Here is a 15,485-nt window from a genome sequence, read left to right as displayed (position 1 = left end):
CATTGGGGTTGGGGGTGCTGGGAGAGTAGAGCTCTACGCCAGCTGCAGACCCTCCCTTTCAGCCTCTGGGCATGGGGGTAGGGGCCTTACTGCCACACCTGACACCCAGAAGTTCAATTCCTGGCCCCCTACATGGTGGGAGAACACAGCCCACTACCTAAAGCTGTCTGTTCACACACACTAAATAAAAATTAAATTAAGAGATATTTTATTTACTTTGTTTTTTTCATGGCATAGATTCTCTTTGTACCCCTGGCTGTCCTGGAAGTCACTCTCTAGATCAGGCTGGCCTCCAACTGGACATCCCCCAGCCTCTGCATCCTGAATATTAGAGACGTCCACCACAATGCCTAACTGGAGTAGAAATTTCATACTTTCTTTTTCTTTCTCTCTTAGCCTCAGCTGTAATCACCTCTTTAAGCCAGTAGAACTGCAGGATCTCCCTCAGCTGCAAGCTAGAGCACCTAGCTGCGTGCCTCTCCTAAGGCCTGAACTTCACTCTCAAAGTGCGTGGGTCTGACTCCCAACAAGCTGACTTAAGTCCTTCACTCTAGTCTTCTGAAGGTTCTTTTATGTCTAGAATCCAAAACTTGGTTTGGGCATGGCACACGCCTGTAATCCCAGGAGGTGGAGGCCAGCCTGGTGTGCAAAGTAAATTGTAGGCCAGCCAGGGCTACACAGTGAAACCCTGCTATACTCCTTACAGGAACAGGATGGGGATGGGGGGGCATAGGTGGGAGTAAGGGCGGAGACAGGAGGATCCATGGCATGCCAGTCAAGGCAGAGGTCAGGACAGAGGTCTGTTCCCAGCACTAGGACTGAATGTCACCTACGGAGTCATTTGTCCACCTAGCACCTGAGTAATCCTCCTCCCAGCTCCTCCCAGCTTCCTCTCTGTTTTTGCTACCAGCATCATCATGTAGCTCAGGCTAATCTGCAATTTGCCACACTCACACCTCAGCTTCCCGAGGGCCAAGATCACAGGAGTCTGCCCGCTGCCCAGCCTGGGATGTGTTTCTTGATGGGGACAATTAATGAATGATGAGGCTCACAATAGATTTTATATGAAAGATGTTTATTAGATGGAGATGGAGAGAGAGAGAGAGAGACAGAAGGGAGAGCAGGACATGATGGGGGGAAAGAGAGGGAAAAGAAAGAGGGGGAAAGAAAGGGGAGACCGACCGTCAAGAGGGCAAGATGGGGAGCAAGAGGCAAGAGAGAAGAGAAGGCAAGAGCAAGAGAGGGACCACATGGCAGGCTGATCCCTTTAAGGAGAACGTAACCACACCTTCCAGGTGTGGACACCTGGCTAAGGACACATGATGACATCATAGGTTGCTAGGCAACCCAGAAGCAGGTACGTAAATAATAACATTTCTCACGGGCATCCAAGTGCTGAAACCCAAGCCCAAACCCGGCTTTCAGACTGCGCAGGTCCAGCTTGATCAGACCTTGAGAGAGGAGAGACCTTGGCAGCCCTCAGGAAGGCTGTGTGGAGGTGGAGGTGGGGTAGAGAAGGCGTGCTTTCCTTTCACAGACTCCCCCTCCCAGCTCTAATGCCAAGTTTCTCCTTACAGAGAGAACTGCCCACCCCCACCCAATGGGGAGTGAGGAAAATGGGGAATGGGATGGGACCGCAACCCTCTTGCCAAGTTGGAAGGAAATGGAGTTAGGCCAGGCATGGGAGTGCACACACATGCACACACATTCGCACACACGAGTAATCAGCCCCTAGCACTGGCGGTGTGAGAAGGTGGACTTGCGTACTTGGGATAACAAAGTCATAATTTATGGTGCTGAGGGTCGTCACACGAGGGTCACACTATCACTTCCTTACAGCCTACCCGACTGGCTGCTCACTGAGCAGTCTTAGCTGAAGGCCAGGTCCTGCCTCTAAGGAAGTCTCTGATTGGAGGGTCAGGGTCCTGGGGGAGCCTCTCCAGCCGCAGAGCAGGCCAAGCAAGGTGGCTGGTTACCTTCAGTGAGTGACGTCCCTGGGTCCCCGGGTTGTCAGACGCAGCCTTGGACATAGCGGGGGTTCATGACAAAGCTACTGTGTAAAAGGTGTTTACTCTGTGCCTTAGAACTGGGAAAGCCAAGCCAGAGGTCAAGGGCAGCCTCTGCTACATGTAGCCCTGCTTGAGAGCAAAAAGAAAATACAGAATCTTTCATTGCAAGTGGACCTTCCTTTACCTGTCCTTCTCTCTCTCTCTCTCTCTCTCTCTCTCTCTCTCGTTCTCTTGTAGCACGAGGGGTTGAACTCAGGAACTCGGGAATTTTTGCAAGTGTTTCCCTCTGCTACTGACCTACGCTTCAGCTCCTAGACCTTTTATTCACTTTATTTGTTATTGCAGTGTGTGTGTGTGTGTACCCGCGTGCCATAGCATGACTGTGGAGGTCAGAGGTCCACAAAATGGAAGGAGCCAGTTCTCTGCTCTGACAAATGGGCCCCAGGGATCAAATCCAGGTTGTTAGGCTCAGCAAGGGCCCCCACTCTGTGGGCGTCTCCAGCTTCCTCTCCTGAGCCTCCCCAAAGTCTCTTTGACTAGACAGGAAACCCAAGGCAACGAAAGGAGATGCAGTCAGCTGAGGAAGCCATGCCAGGCTGGAGACCCCTGGCTTCCCCAGCTTCCCACTTCTCCAGCTCCCCTCCCAGCCAGAAAAGCCTTCTCCTTTCCAGTCCAGACCATCAGGGTTTGTGAGGGATCCCACAGGGCAGCTGCTGCAGCAAGGGCAGCTCTTCCTGCCTGGGCCCACATCTCTGCCGCCTTCATGTCTTTTCTTCCTTTTCTCCATCAGGAGACAGAACCCACAAGCTAACCTAAGCGGCTTCCCAGCTCTAGTCCACTTCTCCTCCACGTGAGTCCATTTAGGGATTTTCCAGTCAAACTGCAGCTCCAGCCCAGTGAGGGGTGTCTGTGCTCTCCGTAACCAAACTGCCCATTCATTTTGTTTTAGACCAGGTCTCTGTGGCCCTAGCTGGCCGGAAGGCTCTTGTGGTTAAGGTTGGTCTTAAACTCTGTTTGAAAAAAAAAATATATATATATATATATATGTATATGTGTGTGTCCATGTGTGGGTGTGTACATATGACTGCTAAAGCCAATGGAGGTCAGAGATTTGGGTCCCTGAGCGGTGGAGTTTAGGTCATAAGCCACTATGTGGGTGCTGGGAACACAGTTTTAAAAGGGTCCCTGGAAGGACAGTGCACACTCTTAAATGCTGACTATTTCTCCAGCTTCTGGCCTTGCACTGTTGGGTTTGCTGCCTCTGACTCTCCAGGGCGAGGATGATGGCTGTGGAGTAGCACATCTGGCTTCCTGTACCTTTTTGCCACGTCGACGGGTCACCCTTGAAGGAAGTGTGGCCCTGGTTCTCCAGCCAGAACCCTGGGTGTTAGGCTGTGCAGGCAATTCAACCCACCTTCCCTTAGAGACCTTTAGGGACCTGACAATGTCCTATGTCAGAACCTGTGTCCTATGACATCATCTGGGCCAGGTGCATAGTGACCTGTCAGCCCCTCCCCCTGCCTCTTGCTCTCTTACTCTCTTGCTCTTCCTTCTCTTGCTTTCTCTCCCCTCTTTCTGTCTGGGGGGCTTTCCTTTCTCCCACCATGTTTCTCTCTTTCTCTCTCCATCTCCATGCAATTAACCTCCTTCACCTGTTGTGTGTGTGACATCATTTTTAAGTAAATGGGAGTATATAGAGACTTAATGAATTTTAGCTTAAATTTAGGGGATTTAAGATATTATGGTAATTCTTTTTTAAAATTTATTATGTATACAGTGTTCTGCCTGCATGTACACCTGCACACCAGAAGAGGGCACCATGTATTGTTATAGATGGTTGTGAGCCACCATGTGGTTGTTGAGAATTGAACTCAGGCACTTTGGAAGAGCAGCCAGTTCATTTAACCTCTGAGCCAACTCTTCAGCCCTTATGGTGACTCTTAAACCAGGAGTAATGGTGCAGGTCGCTAATCCCAGCCCTCAGGAGGTAGAGGCAGGTTGGTCTCTGTGAGTTCAAGGCCAGCCTGGTCTATATAGGGAGCTCCAAGCCATCAAGTCTATGTAGGGAGACCTGGTCTCAAAAAACAAACAAGCAAACGGTATTGTGAAGATTCCCTAGGGTCCAAGAGGCAAGAAGCCTTAGTCAACCAGCCTTCCAGTTCCCAGGGCAACAGTCTGACAGCACTGCCCAGGCCAGGGAGTGGTTCAGCCTCAGGCAAATTCTGGGAAGATTTACTGGGACTTCAAACAAACTTTGTTTCCTGAGACAGGGTCTCTCTGTGTAGCCCTGGCTGTCCTGAACTCACAGGGATCCAGCCTGCCTCTGCCTCCCAGAGCGCTGGGATCACAGGAGTGTGTCACCAAGCCCAGCTAACTTCAGACAAACTTGATTTGATGTCTGCACTAGACTCCAGGCCTGCTTGGGGTCAGCCTGGCTCAGTCAGCCAAGGACTCAGAATGTGCGGCTTGCCCAGGCCAGGGAGTCACCACGCAGAGCAACTGCACACTGGAACCCACGAAACAAGGTTGGTATTGAGTGGGGATGGGCTGCTGGGAAAACGCAGCAGCGGGGACTGTTGTGGCCGGCTGGAGAAGCTGGGTGTGGGGCCTTCTAGCCTGCTCCTCCCCTCCCCCTCTGGGAGGCCGAGTCGTCAGGGCAGACAGTGGGTAAGTGCATGACAAAGGTGCGTGTGATGGCTCTGTCCTGGGGGCAGAGAATTGGGTGGGGAGGCCAGCCCCTTCCTCCCTCCTTCAATCTGCCTGTAGGGCAGCCTGAGGCGGCCTCCAGCGCAGAGCTCCAGCTTCTCTAGCTGTAGGTCTTCCAATGAACCCGTGGAAAGTTCTACAATTAATGTGGGGGGGGGAGGGTAAGAAGTGAAGGGCGTGGTGCTCGGAAGGGAAGAGCAGAGATCAGCAGACTGAGGGGAAGGCTCCTGCCTCCAAGCCCCTGGACCTAGGTGGTGGAAGGAGGGACCTACACCCCCCCTCCCACACAGACACCCCCCCCACACACACGGAATGTAAGGTCTCACAGAGCGAGGTCGATGCTCACGCTGTAATCCCTGCCTTGGAGAGGCTGAAGCAGAATTATCACGAGGTCAAGGGCAGCTTGGTATACAGGTTAAGGCCCCATCTCCTAAATAAACAGAGGATGAAGGTCATTGAACACCAGCCCGAAGGCTGTCCACAGACACTGCCCCCAGGCGGGCTGGGCCCCGAGCGGCCTGCAGAGGTCAGGGCCCAGGCTCAGAACTCTGCAGAGGTCAGGGCCCAGGCTCAGAACCGTGGCTGTCTACAAGGTGTGACGCTCCAGCCTAGAGCCTTTTGGGGGGGCTGTGTGGTACAGCCTAGGGCCTTCACTTAGGTGTGGGAGCAGACAGGCGCTCCGAGGGCTATTCTCTTGCAAACACAACTAACAACCGGGCCAGCAACAGGACCCAGGAGGGTGCTCCGACCAGGCCCAGAAAATCCCTCTAGGAGAGTTTAAGGAAGGCTTCCTGCACCCCTCCTCCTTAATCCCATCTCCTTGGCACCTTCTCGCCAGCCGACCCCCCAAACAAAGGTCTCCTCGACCTGGGGGCTGGGGGAGGGGTGGGTGACCAGGCCGGACGCCAGAGTCCCTGGAGGAAGGGAGCCGGGTACCTGGGTCTGAGGCTCAGTCTTTGAGGGGAGGTGGGGGGAGCTCTCTGTAGAGCTGAGGGGGAAATCTTGTGTGAGAGGATTGGGTTGGGGGGGTTGGGGAGCAGGAAGTTGTCCCCAGGGGAGCCATTCAAGGCCTGAGCACTTGTTTAGGGTTCCAGCCGCCCCCTCTGGGGATGAGGATTGCTCAGCCAAGGCCATTGTCCTGCCCCCTTCCCCCAATCCTTCCCAGGCTTCTTTGAACCTGAAGTCAGTTTTTTTTCCCCGTCTACACAGCTCCCACCCTTTGGGTTTCTCCACCCAGGAACTAGGCTGGAGGCCTGGGATGGAGTTGGGGGGGAGGAGGAGACTGGGCCTACCGGGAAATGGGAAGCCTAGGTCATGACTGGAGGGACCGGGCCTGAGCCAGGCCTTACGATGGGGGGTGGGGGGCGTCCCCGTGTGGTTGACATCTGCCCGTAGGCGACACAGGTAGGAAAATGTGTGCTGTGAGAAGGGGCCTCTGAAGCCTGGGACCTTTAGGGATGGAGCGGCAGCCTCCTTCCACCCGCCCTGGAGACGGGGTGAAGTGGAGGGTTTCACCAGTATCCCGAACCTAGCATTCTAGACGGCGGTGCGAGCGGCTGGCCAGTGCTCCTGTAAGTTAGAGAACGGCAGCAGACCTGCCCGGCACACGGACACTGTAAAATGTTGTGGGCTCTGAGAGGTTGGCCAGGAGGGCTGCAGAGAGGGGCCGGGGCCGAGGCGCTTTGTGGTGGGATGGGAAGCCAAGCTCCTGCGGAATGTGGAGGTGTTCGGGGGCCCCTGGGGTCCCGTCCTAAGGGCTGCCCCGTCAGGACGTCCCCCCTTCCGCTTCCAGACACAGGCAAACATCCTTCGCCTCAGTTTCTCCCACCCCCATTGACTACTCCTCCACCCACCCAGGGGGCGGGGCCAGAGGTCAAGGCTAAGGGTGGGATTGGGGAGGGAGGGGAAGCAGTCCTGGGTGAGCCCTCCTTGCGTCAGGGCCCCGGCTTGGGGTGCCCGCCTTCCCCATGGCCGGACCCCTGGCTCCAGACTTTGCTTTCTCGCCCCCACCAGGTGGGGGTGATGGGTCGGGAGGGCTGGAGCCGGGCTGGGTGGACCCCCGAACCTGGCTCAGCTTCCAAGGGCCTCCCGGTGTTCCCGGGGTCGGGCCCGGCGTTGCCCCAGGCTCCGAGGTGCTGGGGATCTCGCCGTGCCCCCCGCCATATGAGTTCTGCGGAGCGATGGCGTACTGCGGCCCTCAGGTGGGGCTGGGCCTAGTGCCCCAAGTTGGCGTGGAGCCTTCGCAGCCTGAGGGCCCGGCCGGAGCGGGATCGGAGAGCAGCCCGGAGGGGGCCTCGCCTGGGTCCTGCCCGGTCCGCCCCGGGGCCGTGAAGGTGGAGAAGGTGGAGCCGAGTCCCGAGGAGGTGAGTGGGACCGCCGGGGACCGTCGAGGCACGGCTGCAGGACAGCCATCCTAGGTGTGGAGGCGGTCGCCGAGGGCAGGCAGTCTTGGGGAGCAGGGCAAGGTCTGAACCAGAAGCCAGGATTGCAAGACTCGGGCAGCGGCCTGCATTGGTGCGGCCTGGCCCTGGTCACGGAGGTGCTCTGTGGCCTGTGCCCGCACACTTGCTGCAAACATCACTGTCTGCCAGTGTGTGGCGGGATTCAGCCTTTTCCCCACCGTGTTTGCCCTCCCTGTCAGACTGAGGATCGTGGCCTTGGGCTTAAGCATGGCTGCAGGGTGAAAAACGCCGCCGGTCCTGGAGTCGTCGTTGGTGAAAGGCTTGGGTGTGCCTGGCTGCTGATAGGAGCTCCTGTTCGGGCTGTGTGTGGAGCTGGGCTCACCTGAGTCCATTTTACGCCTGTCTGCCCTCTGCTGCCCCCGGAGCCGTCCTCAGGCTGAGTGCACAGCCGGGCGCCCCTTGGACCGTGCCGGGGTGCGGACTCCGTCCGTTCAGCCCTAACTGCCTTGGGCTGCAGACAAGGACTGACACAGCTGTGTGGGACAGGTTATCTCCAGGCCTTGCTGGGCGCCTGCCGGCCTCCAGCCCTGGGAAGCGAGGGGGCAATCAGCCACGGGGGAGAGAAGGTGGCGCTGGGTACAGGTGGCAGGCAGTAGCCCCGACCTCTTGGCAGTTGGTGTGTCGGTGGGGGCGCCCCCTCTGGGTGCCTGTTTCTCTTCCATCCTTTAGTCACCAGGAGTACCCAGGAAGGCATTAGCTGCTAATCTCATGGCTTAAATGGCCTTAATGAAGGAAGGCCGGGATTGAACTACCGGGATTAGCTTATCCCAAATATCCAAAATAGGATTTAGAAAAGGCTGAGACCCAGCTGAGGGCGCTTGCAAGTTGTGGCCTCCGAGGAGATGGCCTCTGTTGGGGATGATAATCTGTCTGATGGAAGGTCTTAGAAGCCCTTTCCATCGGATCATCTTCCGGAAGGGCTTGAGACGGCCGTTTGGCTTTTCCAGACAGGGAACAGGGTTTTTCGGTGTAGCCTGGGCTGTCCTGGCCTCGCTTTGTAGACCAGGCTTGCCTCTTCCTCCCTGAGGTAACATTTTTGTCAACGGGGTTTTAAAAAACAATTTGTCGGCAGCTGGAAACACTGGGATTCTGGGCCGGCGTTTCTGTTAGAGACAGCCTGCGATGCCGTCAGCCATATTTGCCCCGTCCAGTAGCCGCTCCTCCGCACACTCATCCGGCCTGGCCCCAGCCTCACACCCCTGCTTCCCCTTGCCGCTCCGTTGCTAACACAGCAGTTGGCACTGCTGTTTTAATTTTTTCTTTTTTTGAGAAGATTGTGCGTGCCTGCTTGCCACTGTGCCCCGCAGCTGCCGGAGGTCGCTTTCCCCCTCAGGGTCAGGCTATCCTGCAAGCACCAAATCAGTGCCTTTTTGTCCTGTTTTGTTTTGTTTTTCGAGACAGGGTTTCTCTGTGCAGTCCTGACTCTCCTGGACTCGCTTTGTAGACCAACCAGGCTGGCCTGCAACTCACAGACCTCCGCACACCTTTCTCCCAGAGTGCTGGGATCACAGGCGTGCACCACTGTGCCCAAGTTCTTTTGTTTTCAATTTATTTTTATTTTATGCGCACTGGTGTTTAGCCTGCGTGTAGGTCTGTGTGGGGATGTCAGTTCTAGGGTTACAGACGGTTGTGAGCCGCCATGTGAACGCTGGGAATTGAACCCGGTTTCTCTGGACGAGCAGTCTGTGCTCTTAACCGCTGAGCCATCTCTCCAGCCCCAAGCCCATGTTTTAAAATGTGAGAGCCAGGCAACTTTTGTTTGGTGGAGAGCAGAGCTTCCTAGGCATCTTCTGGCTCTATAGCTCATTGAAATCAGCTCCCCGGCCTCTCCTGCCGTCTCCTCCTGCCGTCTTCGCGCTCTCCATTGCAGGGTAGCAGCCTCCTCTCTCCCCCCCCCCCCGCACACACTGGAAGGTCAGCTTTTGGGGTCAGGGGCGTTTGCTTACTTTGTGTGGTTTCTAGGTCCTCGGGGCTGAGACAGGTGGGATGGGTGGCCCCAGTTTCCACATCCCCACTTGTGCTGTGTCCTACTTTGGGACCTTCAAAGCAAGCTGGGGGAGGGAGAGTGGACCTGATGCTCTTTGTTCCCTTAGTTCCCTGTATTAACAGAGCTGGGGACTCTATTCCCCTGCCTCTGTTTCTTGAGTGCAGGGATTCCTGCCTGCTCTGCCCTGCCTGGTGATTTCCATGGTCCTAACTTCCTCAAAGTGTGGTAATAGCCTGTCAGTGGCCCTGCTACGCAGCAATTGGTTAGCAGGTGGGAACTGCTGGGATGCGTGGAACTCATCCACGCAGGTAGTGTTGTGTGGCCAGCTTTCCCATCACTGGGGATAGAGTGAATGACATTTATACAAGCATTTTTAGTGGGAGCCTGGGGGCGCCGAGGTCTTTCACAGAGCAGGGGTGGGGCCCCCATGTGGGACTCAGATCCCGCCTTTCTCTCCACAGTCCCAGGACATGAAAGCCCTGCAGAAGGAACTAGAAGAGTTCGCCAAGCTGCTGAAGCAGAAGAGAATCACCTTGGGGTACACCCAGGCGGACGTGGGGCTCACCCTGGGCTTTCTCTTTGGTGGGTCTCCATGTTCTTAACCCCACAGCTGGCACAGCCCCTGCACAGGTTATGGGCTGCCGTGGAGAGGGAGAAGACGGGCCTGGGCCGTGAGGGAGGGGTCCTGGGGGCCCTGCCTGCCGCCTCACTCCCCCCTTGACCGGCCTCCCTCAGGAAAGGTGTTCAGCCAGACAACCATCTGCCGCTTTGAGGCCCTGCAGCTCAGCTTCAAGAACATGTGTAAGCTGCGGCCCATGCTGGAGAAGTGGGTGGAGGAAGCCGACAGCAATGAGAACCTTCAGGAGGTGAGGGTCCCGGGGTGGACGGCAGCTGCCGGCCTCGGGGCGCCTGCTGCTCCCACTCCTGCCTTGGCGCTCCCGGGTGGGACCGCTGCCTAGCCAAACCCGTCAGCCCGTCTTCCCTGCCCAGCTTTGCAAAGCGGAGACCCTGGTGCAGGCCCGCAAGAGGAAGCGGACGAGCATTGAGAACCGCGTGAGGGGAAACCTGGAGAGCATGTTTCTGCAGTGCCCAAAGCCCACCCTGCAGCAGATCAGCATCATCGCCAAGCAGCTGGGGCTGGAGAAGGACGTGAGTGCCGGACCCCGCCCCGCGGTGCCCGTTCCCCCACCTCTGACCCCGCCCCGCGGTGCCCTCTCCCCCACCGCTGCCTCCCGCGTCCGTCCCTGAGCTTACAGTCTGTGTGTCCTCCGTCCTAGGTGGTCCGCGTGTGGTTCTGCAACCGGCGCCAGAAGGGCAAACGATCGAGCATTGACTATTCCCAACGGGAAGAGTATGAGGCGGCGGGGTCTCCTTTTCCGGGAGGGCCTGTATCCTTTCCTCTGCCCCCAGGGCCCCATTTTGGCGCCCCAGGCTATGGGAGCCCCCATTTCACCACGCTCTACTCTTCCGTCCCTTTTCCTGAGGGCGAAGCCTTTCCCAACATTCCTGTCACTGCTCTGGGCTCTCCCATGCATTCAAGCTGAGGCGCCATCCCTGCATGTGGATGGCGTGAGCCTGGTAGGCAAGGGGAGGCAGGTAGGCAGAACCTGGAAACCACCACAGCTTTGCGAGTAAGCTCGTTTACCTTACCCGAGGGATTGAAATCACAGAAAGGGGGGTGGGAGGTGGCCTTCAGTGACGCTGTTGATGGCGATCACTCATCATTTCGTTCTTAAATAAAAATAAATTTAATTTTTTTTAATGGGCATCGGTGTTGTATGCTTGTGAGGAACTGGAGAGCTGCCGAGTGGGCTCTGGGAACTGAACCCAGGTCCTCTGGGAGATCAAGCGGCCAGTGCTCTTAACCAATCCAGCCCCTAAATAAGATAAGAAAGCTCGAGACGCTAGATGGCTAAATTCTGTTTTCTGTCAGTCGGGGGATAGAGAAAGCCAATGAGGGGTTCCCACACCCAAAGAGTCCACAAAAGCGTTTCCACGGACACGGGGGAGGGGTTGCAGAACAGCGGAGGAAGGGTTGAGAATGGCTGCAGAGGAAGGCGTCATCGCCTGCTTCAAGCTGAAGAAGCCTCAGCTGGTGGGAGTCCTGTCCGACAGCAGCTGGTCTGCGTCCCGTCGCTCAGGTGGTTTTAAGCTCTGGGTGGGCTCTACATGTAGCCCTGGCTGTCCCGGCTGTAGACCAGGCTGGCTGCGACCTCACAGAGATCTGCCTGCCGCTGCCTCCCCGGGTGCTGGGATGGGTGTCCTGTGTGCACCTATGACAGAAGAGGGCTTTGGATCCTCTGGAACTGGAGTTACAGTTGTGAGCAGCCATGTGCCACCACAGCCTGGCTAGCCCCTGCTAACGCTGAGCAATGGCTCCCACCCAAGAGACCAGTCTTTTGAAGCATTCTTGCTGCCTGCCAGCCCCCCCAGAACCCCACACTCTGGCCTCTGTGCACCAGACACAGGCCACAGGCTCGGCAAGTGCCTTCACTGTGTCACCTCGTGCCCAGCCCTGGGCTTTCTTGACACCAAGGTCCGTTTCATTTCCTGTGGAGAATTCAATCCCATCATTTGAAAAGCAGACTTGGACTCAAGAATAAGTACCCCCCCGTGTAGATGAAGCAGTTTAGTCTTTATTTGGAAAGGAAGGCAGAGCTCTGAAAAGCTAGTCACACACTCAGTCCTCCAGGCTGCCTTAGCTGATGCCATTCAGGAATGGGGGTGGGTCCGGGGTGTGGCTTGGTGACAGAATGCTGGCCTCCGCAGACTAAGACTTCAGCCATCCCCTTCTGTCTTGGGGGATGGGTTCTGTGACTGATGAGCACTAACTGCAGATAGGGGGTGTGGAAACAGGGCTGGTTCCTTATGGCTGGACAGTCCAGCTGGTACACTTGGCAGCAATGTCTTGGACAGGAAGAAGCCATCTTTTTGTCAGCTCAGCCGTGAGGGTTGTCCGGGCCTGTGGTCATTCCCTTTGGAGAAAGACGTTTCTCAAGATCTGTTTTTAACTTTTGGGATGAGTGTTGCCTGTACATACACAGTGGCCACAGGAGAGGCTGTTGGATCCATGGTTGAATCTGACCGTGTACTGGAGGAGCTGAATCCCTGACCTCTGACCTCTTGGATGCTACGATGCAGGCCACTGAACCCAGTGTGAATAACTTGCCTCAGGGTAACCGATCCGCCTAGCTAGACCTGTAACCCCAGCAGGAGTTACTGCGTCCCCTCAGCTTCCCTTTCCCGACCACTATATATTCCCCTGGGGAATTTGAAGCTAGCCTGGGCCACACAGTGAGACCTTGTCCCGAGCTGCTCTTCCAGATGGGTTTGAGTCCTAGCACCTACTTCACGGCTAGTAGCCATCTCCAGGGGATCCAGCGCCACCTCCTGGCCTCTGCGGGTACTGCACGCACAGCACATTGCAATGCAGGCGCGTAAAATAACAAAGCATCCCGAGTTGACCGGCTTACTCCAGTTTTTGCTTCAAGACAAAGGGGCCAGGTTGGGCAAATCCTGTCTGCCTCGACTACCAAGTGCTGGGAAGATATGTTTTATGTGTGCCCCTGGGACTCCAACCCTGGACAAGGCAGGTGCAGGCTGGACAGTGCCCTCCCAGTGAGACATCCCCCAGCCTCACACATAACTAGCCATCTCGTGGCGAAAGCTAACCCAGGGGTCTGCAGGGCCTCACCGCTGCCGTAAGTATGAGGCTGTAACAAACAAGGGGACCCCACTCACCCACTGGATGTCACAGCGGCCTTCTCCATGCGGAGCTTCTTCCTGGGCTCCATAAGGACGGACAGGCCCAGGGAGGCCTCGCTCAGGGAGGCCTCGCTCTCGTCATCCAGCTCCGCCAGTACTCTGTGAGCCGATTTCCTCCGGTTTCTCGTGGGTGGGGCAGGCGGGGCTCCCACGTCCCCAGGCCGGGTGGGAACAGCCAGGCTCTGTGGCCTGCCACTGCTGCCAACGCCGCCACCACCACCACGGGAGAAGGTGAGGGGCTGGGGCTGCAGCTTGCTGAGGCTGCCGATGGAGTTGAGGATCAGTGTGGCCTTGGGGGCAGAGGAGAGGGTGCTGAGCGGCCGCTGGGGCGCCCCCTGCGGGGGCAGCATGGGCTGGAAACCAGTCACAGCCTCTCCCTTCGACCGAGGGACAGTAATCGCAGCGAAGTCCTGAGGTCTGACCCGGACTTGCTGGAACATGAAGTAGAATTCCGAGGAGCTGGCTCCTGCTTGCCCTTCAGGGCCAAAAGTCAGAAGGTCACCATCACTCAGCTCCAGCCTGTGGCCTCTTGGGAGTCGGACATTATTGACCAAAGTCCCTGTTGGTGGTGAGGAACAAGAGAAATGACAGGGATAGAAACATGTCTAGTCAGAAGTGCCAGGACCTGGCCATTAAACGCAAACCCTGCACACCAGCTGTGTCGGCTGGGGACAGGCTTATTCTTCCTGCCTACAAACGGGAAGCTTCCTTGCTGTGCTTAGCTCCTGCCTCACACAGCACTAAGCAGCTTTGTCTCATTCTGAGATGCGGGCCCAGAACTCGATCCTCCTGCCTCAGCTCTGAGGCGCTAAGATCACAGGGTAACCCCCCTCCCCCATGCTCACCTCCTGCTGCCACTCCTTTTTGTCTTTTTGGAGACAGGGTTTCTCTGTGTAGCCCTGACTGTCCTAGACTCACTTTGTAGACCAGGCTGGCCTCGAACTCAGAGATCCATTGGCCTCCGCCTCCCAAGTTCTAGGATTGAGGCGGGCACCACCATGCCTGGCCTCTGCTGTCACTCCTACCCACTTTGTGCCTTATTTTCTTTACTGTAAACGGTATCAGCTCCATCTGCACGTAACAGTGCCGGGCCTGGCCTACACCACATCACTGCTGCCCCAACACCTCAGGTCGGGGTGCTCCAGACCTTGTGTCTGACCTGACAGGAAGCTAAGAACTGAAGCCGGAGGGCTGAACTGTGAACTCCAGCCTTCTGAGGCTGCTTGGGTTGGGGCGGGATGCCTAGGCCACCAGACGGCTCATCACTGCCTTCAGGGGAGCCTGGAAACCGAGTCAAGTGTGCGCTGAGTACTGGAGAGCCCCACTGTGACACTTTGCTGATGACGCCCAGCGCCTCCCTCCCGGGCCCTGTGTGAGCTAAACCAGACGAACAGGTTAGCCCGAGGAGCAGTGCACAGTTCTGACGGCAGACCCGGCCTCCGGGAGGCGGTGGCAGGAGCCTACCTTGGCTGCTGTGGTCCTCCAGGCTGACCCTCCAGTCGTCCCCTTGCAGCTCAGCATGCAGCTCCGCATGGACCCCAGAGATGAGGCCGGGCTCCCGCTGCGGCCGCAGGGCCACATCGCACAGGTCAGCCCTGCAGCCCAGCCGATAGGTGCAGCCGGACCTGGCCGGGGGGTGGAAGGTGTAGAGGTCACCTCCCCGGCCGGCCCCGATGCGCAGCAGCTGGAAGCAGGGCAGCATGGGGGTGCGCCTCTGCACCTCGCCTCCCGCCTCAGCGGCTCATCACCCCTCCTGCTGCCGGGTCCCGCACCCCGCGGGCTTCCGACCGGTTCTGTCGGACGTCAGCAGCTGTCTAGTTAGTGCCAGCTCGGGAAGTGCAGACGCAGGGCGCCAGAGGCTAGACGTGCAACGCGGTGGTGGCTGTCAAGACGAGGCTTAAAGAAAAGCACCTCCAGGAGAGTCCCGCTGCGCCGCAAGACCCGAGCAGGAGCCCGGCGGCACCCCTGGGAAGCCGGATCCTCGGGCCGCTGAACCCCGGAATTCCTTAACAATCTGTGCAAGGCAAAGCCACTTTAGACGGCCGCTGGGGCCTCCGCGCAGACGGGGTGGAGCGGTCCTGCTACACAAACGCGCGTGCGGCACGAGCCTGCCCGCCCAAGTGTAACCCGGGGCCAGGGCGCTGGTGGTCCAGCTTGCTAGTCCAGCCGGCGGAGCTCCCCCTCTCCTCCCCCGCTCGGCGGGCCACTGTCCCCCACACAGGGCGGCGCGGCCCGGGCCCTGACTCTTGCAACGAGAGCGGATCTCACCCTTTCCTCTCTCGCTTGCGGGGTACGCTGAGGAAGGGGCTCCGCATCCCGCGCCCCGCTCCCGCCGCGGTTTTGACAGCCGGGAAGCCGCCCGGAGGGCGCGGCCTGGGCGCGCGCGCCGCGCAGACTCCTCCTCCCGAATTCCCGGGTCCGACTTCGCGCCTGCGGGCCCGCGCCCGCCTCCCGATGGTCTTGATTGGCCGGCCCACTCGCGCTCCTTCTCCCTATTGGACGATGCTCAGAAAGACACCGCCCCTGTCCCTCCCTCCGCCATTCCTGATTGGTCTG

The 15,485-nt window shown here is 57.7% G+C and overlaps 2 protein-coding genes across 4 annotated transcripts; one reads left to right on the top strand and one right to left on the bottom strand.

Annotated features, from left to right (window-relative positions):
* Window positions 1-6,682: 6,682 nt before the first annotated feature.
* On the top strand, window positions 6,683-10,708 carry Pou5f1 (POU class 5 homeobox 1). The gene is made up of 5 exons (XM_021651357.2): window positions 6,683-7,078; window positions 9,626-9,746; window positions 9,900-10,030; window positions 10,155-10,313; window positions 10,442-10,708. Exons 1-5 carry the CDS (start codon window positions 6,683-6,685, stop codon window positions 10,706-10,708), a joined length of 1,074 nt encoding a protein of 357 aa, XP_021507032.1.
* Window positions 10,709-11,069: 361 nt separating this feature from the next.
* On the bottom strand, window positions 11,070-15,350 carry Tcf19 (transcription factor 19). 3 transcript variants are annotated; one of them, XM_060369004.1, is made up of 4 exons: window positions 15,198-15,349; window positions 14,394-14,943; window positions 12,906-13,488; window positions 11,070-12,139 (listed from the first exon to the last, which is right to left on the bottom strand). In XM_060369004.1, the coding sequence occupies exons 2-4, from the start codon at window positions 14,629-14,631 to the stop codon at window positions 12,133-12,135; spliced, it is 828 nt and encodes a 275-aa protein (XP_060224987.1). In that variant the 5' UTR covers window positions 14,632-14,943; window positions 15,198-15,349; the 3' UTR covers window positions 11,070-12,132. The 3 variants fall into 3 exon arrangements, with proteins under 3 accessions (XP_060224987.1, XP_021506961.1, XP_021506962.1); XM_021651286.2 differs by having other exon boundaries at window positions 14,394-15,348; XM_021651287.2 differs by lacking the exon at window positions 11,070-12,139 and having other exon boundaries at window positions 12,902-13,488; window positions 14,394-15,350.
* Window positions 15,351-15,485: the final 135 nt, after the last annotated feature.

Source organism: Meriones unguiculatus, chromosome 16 (assembly GCF_030254825.1).
Source record: "Meriones unguiculatus strain TT.TT164.6M chromosome 16, Bangor_MerUng_6.1, whole genome shotgun sequence".
Taxonomy (NCBI): Eukaryota; Metazoa; Chordata; class Mammalia; order Rodentia; family Muridae; genus Meriones; species Meriones unguiculatus.
Note: the sequence above shows the minus strand (reverse complement) of the source record. Positions and strands in the feature narration are given on the sequence as shown.

Excerpts from the sequence above, each read along its gene's own strand:
- Pou5f1 (XM_021651357.2), top strand. The coding sequence starts at position 6,683 with ATGGCCGGACCCCTGGCTCCAGACTTTGCTTTCTCGCCCCCACCAGGT. Across the intron at positions 7,079-9,625 it reads TGGAGCCGAGTCCCGAGGAG|TCCCAGGACATGAAAGCCCT; the intron begins GTGAGTGGGACC and ends TTCTCTCCACAG. Across the intron at positions 10,314-10,441 it reads AGCTGGGGCTGGAGAAGGAC|GTGGTCCGCGTGTGGTTCTG; the intron begins GTGAGTGCCGGA and ends CCTCCGTCCTAG.
- Tcf19 (XM_060369004.1), bottom strand. The coding sequence starts at position 14,631 with ATGCTGCCCTGCTTCCAGCTGCTGCGCATCGGGGCCGGCCGGGGAGGT. Across the intron at positions 13,489-14,393 it reads GGAGGACCACAGCAGCCAAG|GGACTTTGGTCAATAATGTC; the intron begins GTAGGCTCCTGC and ends CACCACCAACAG.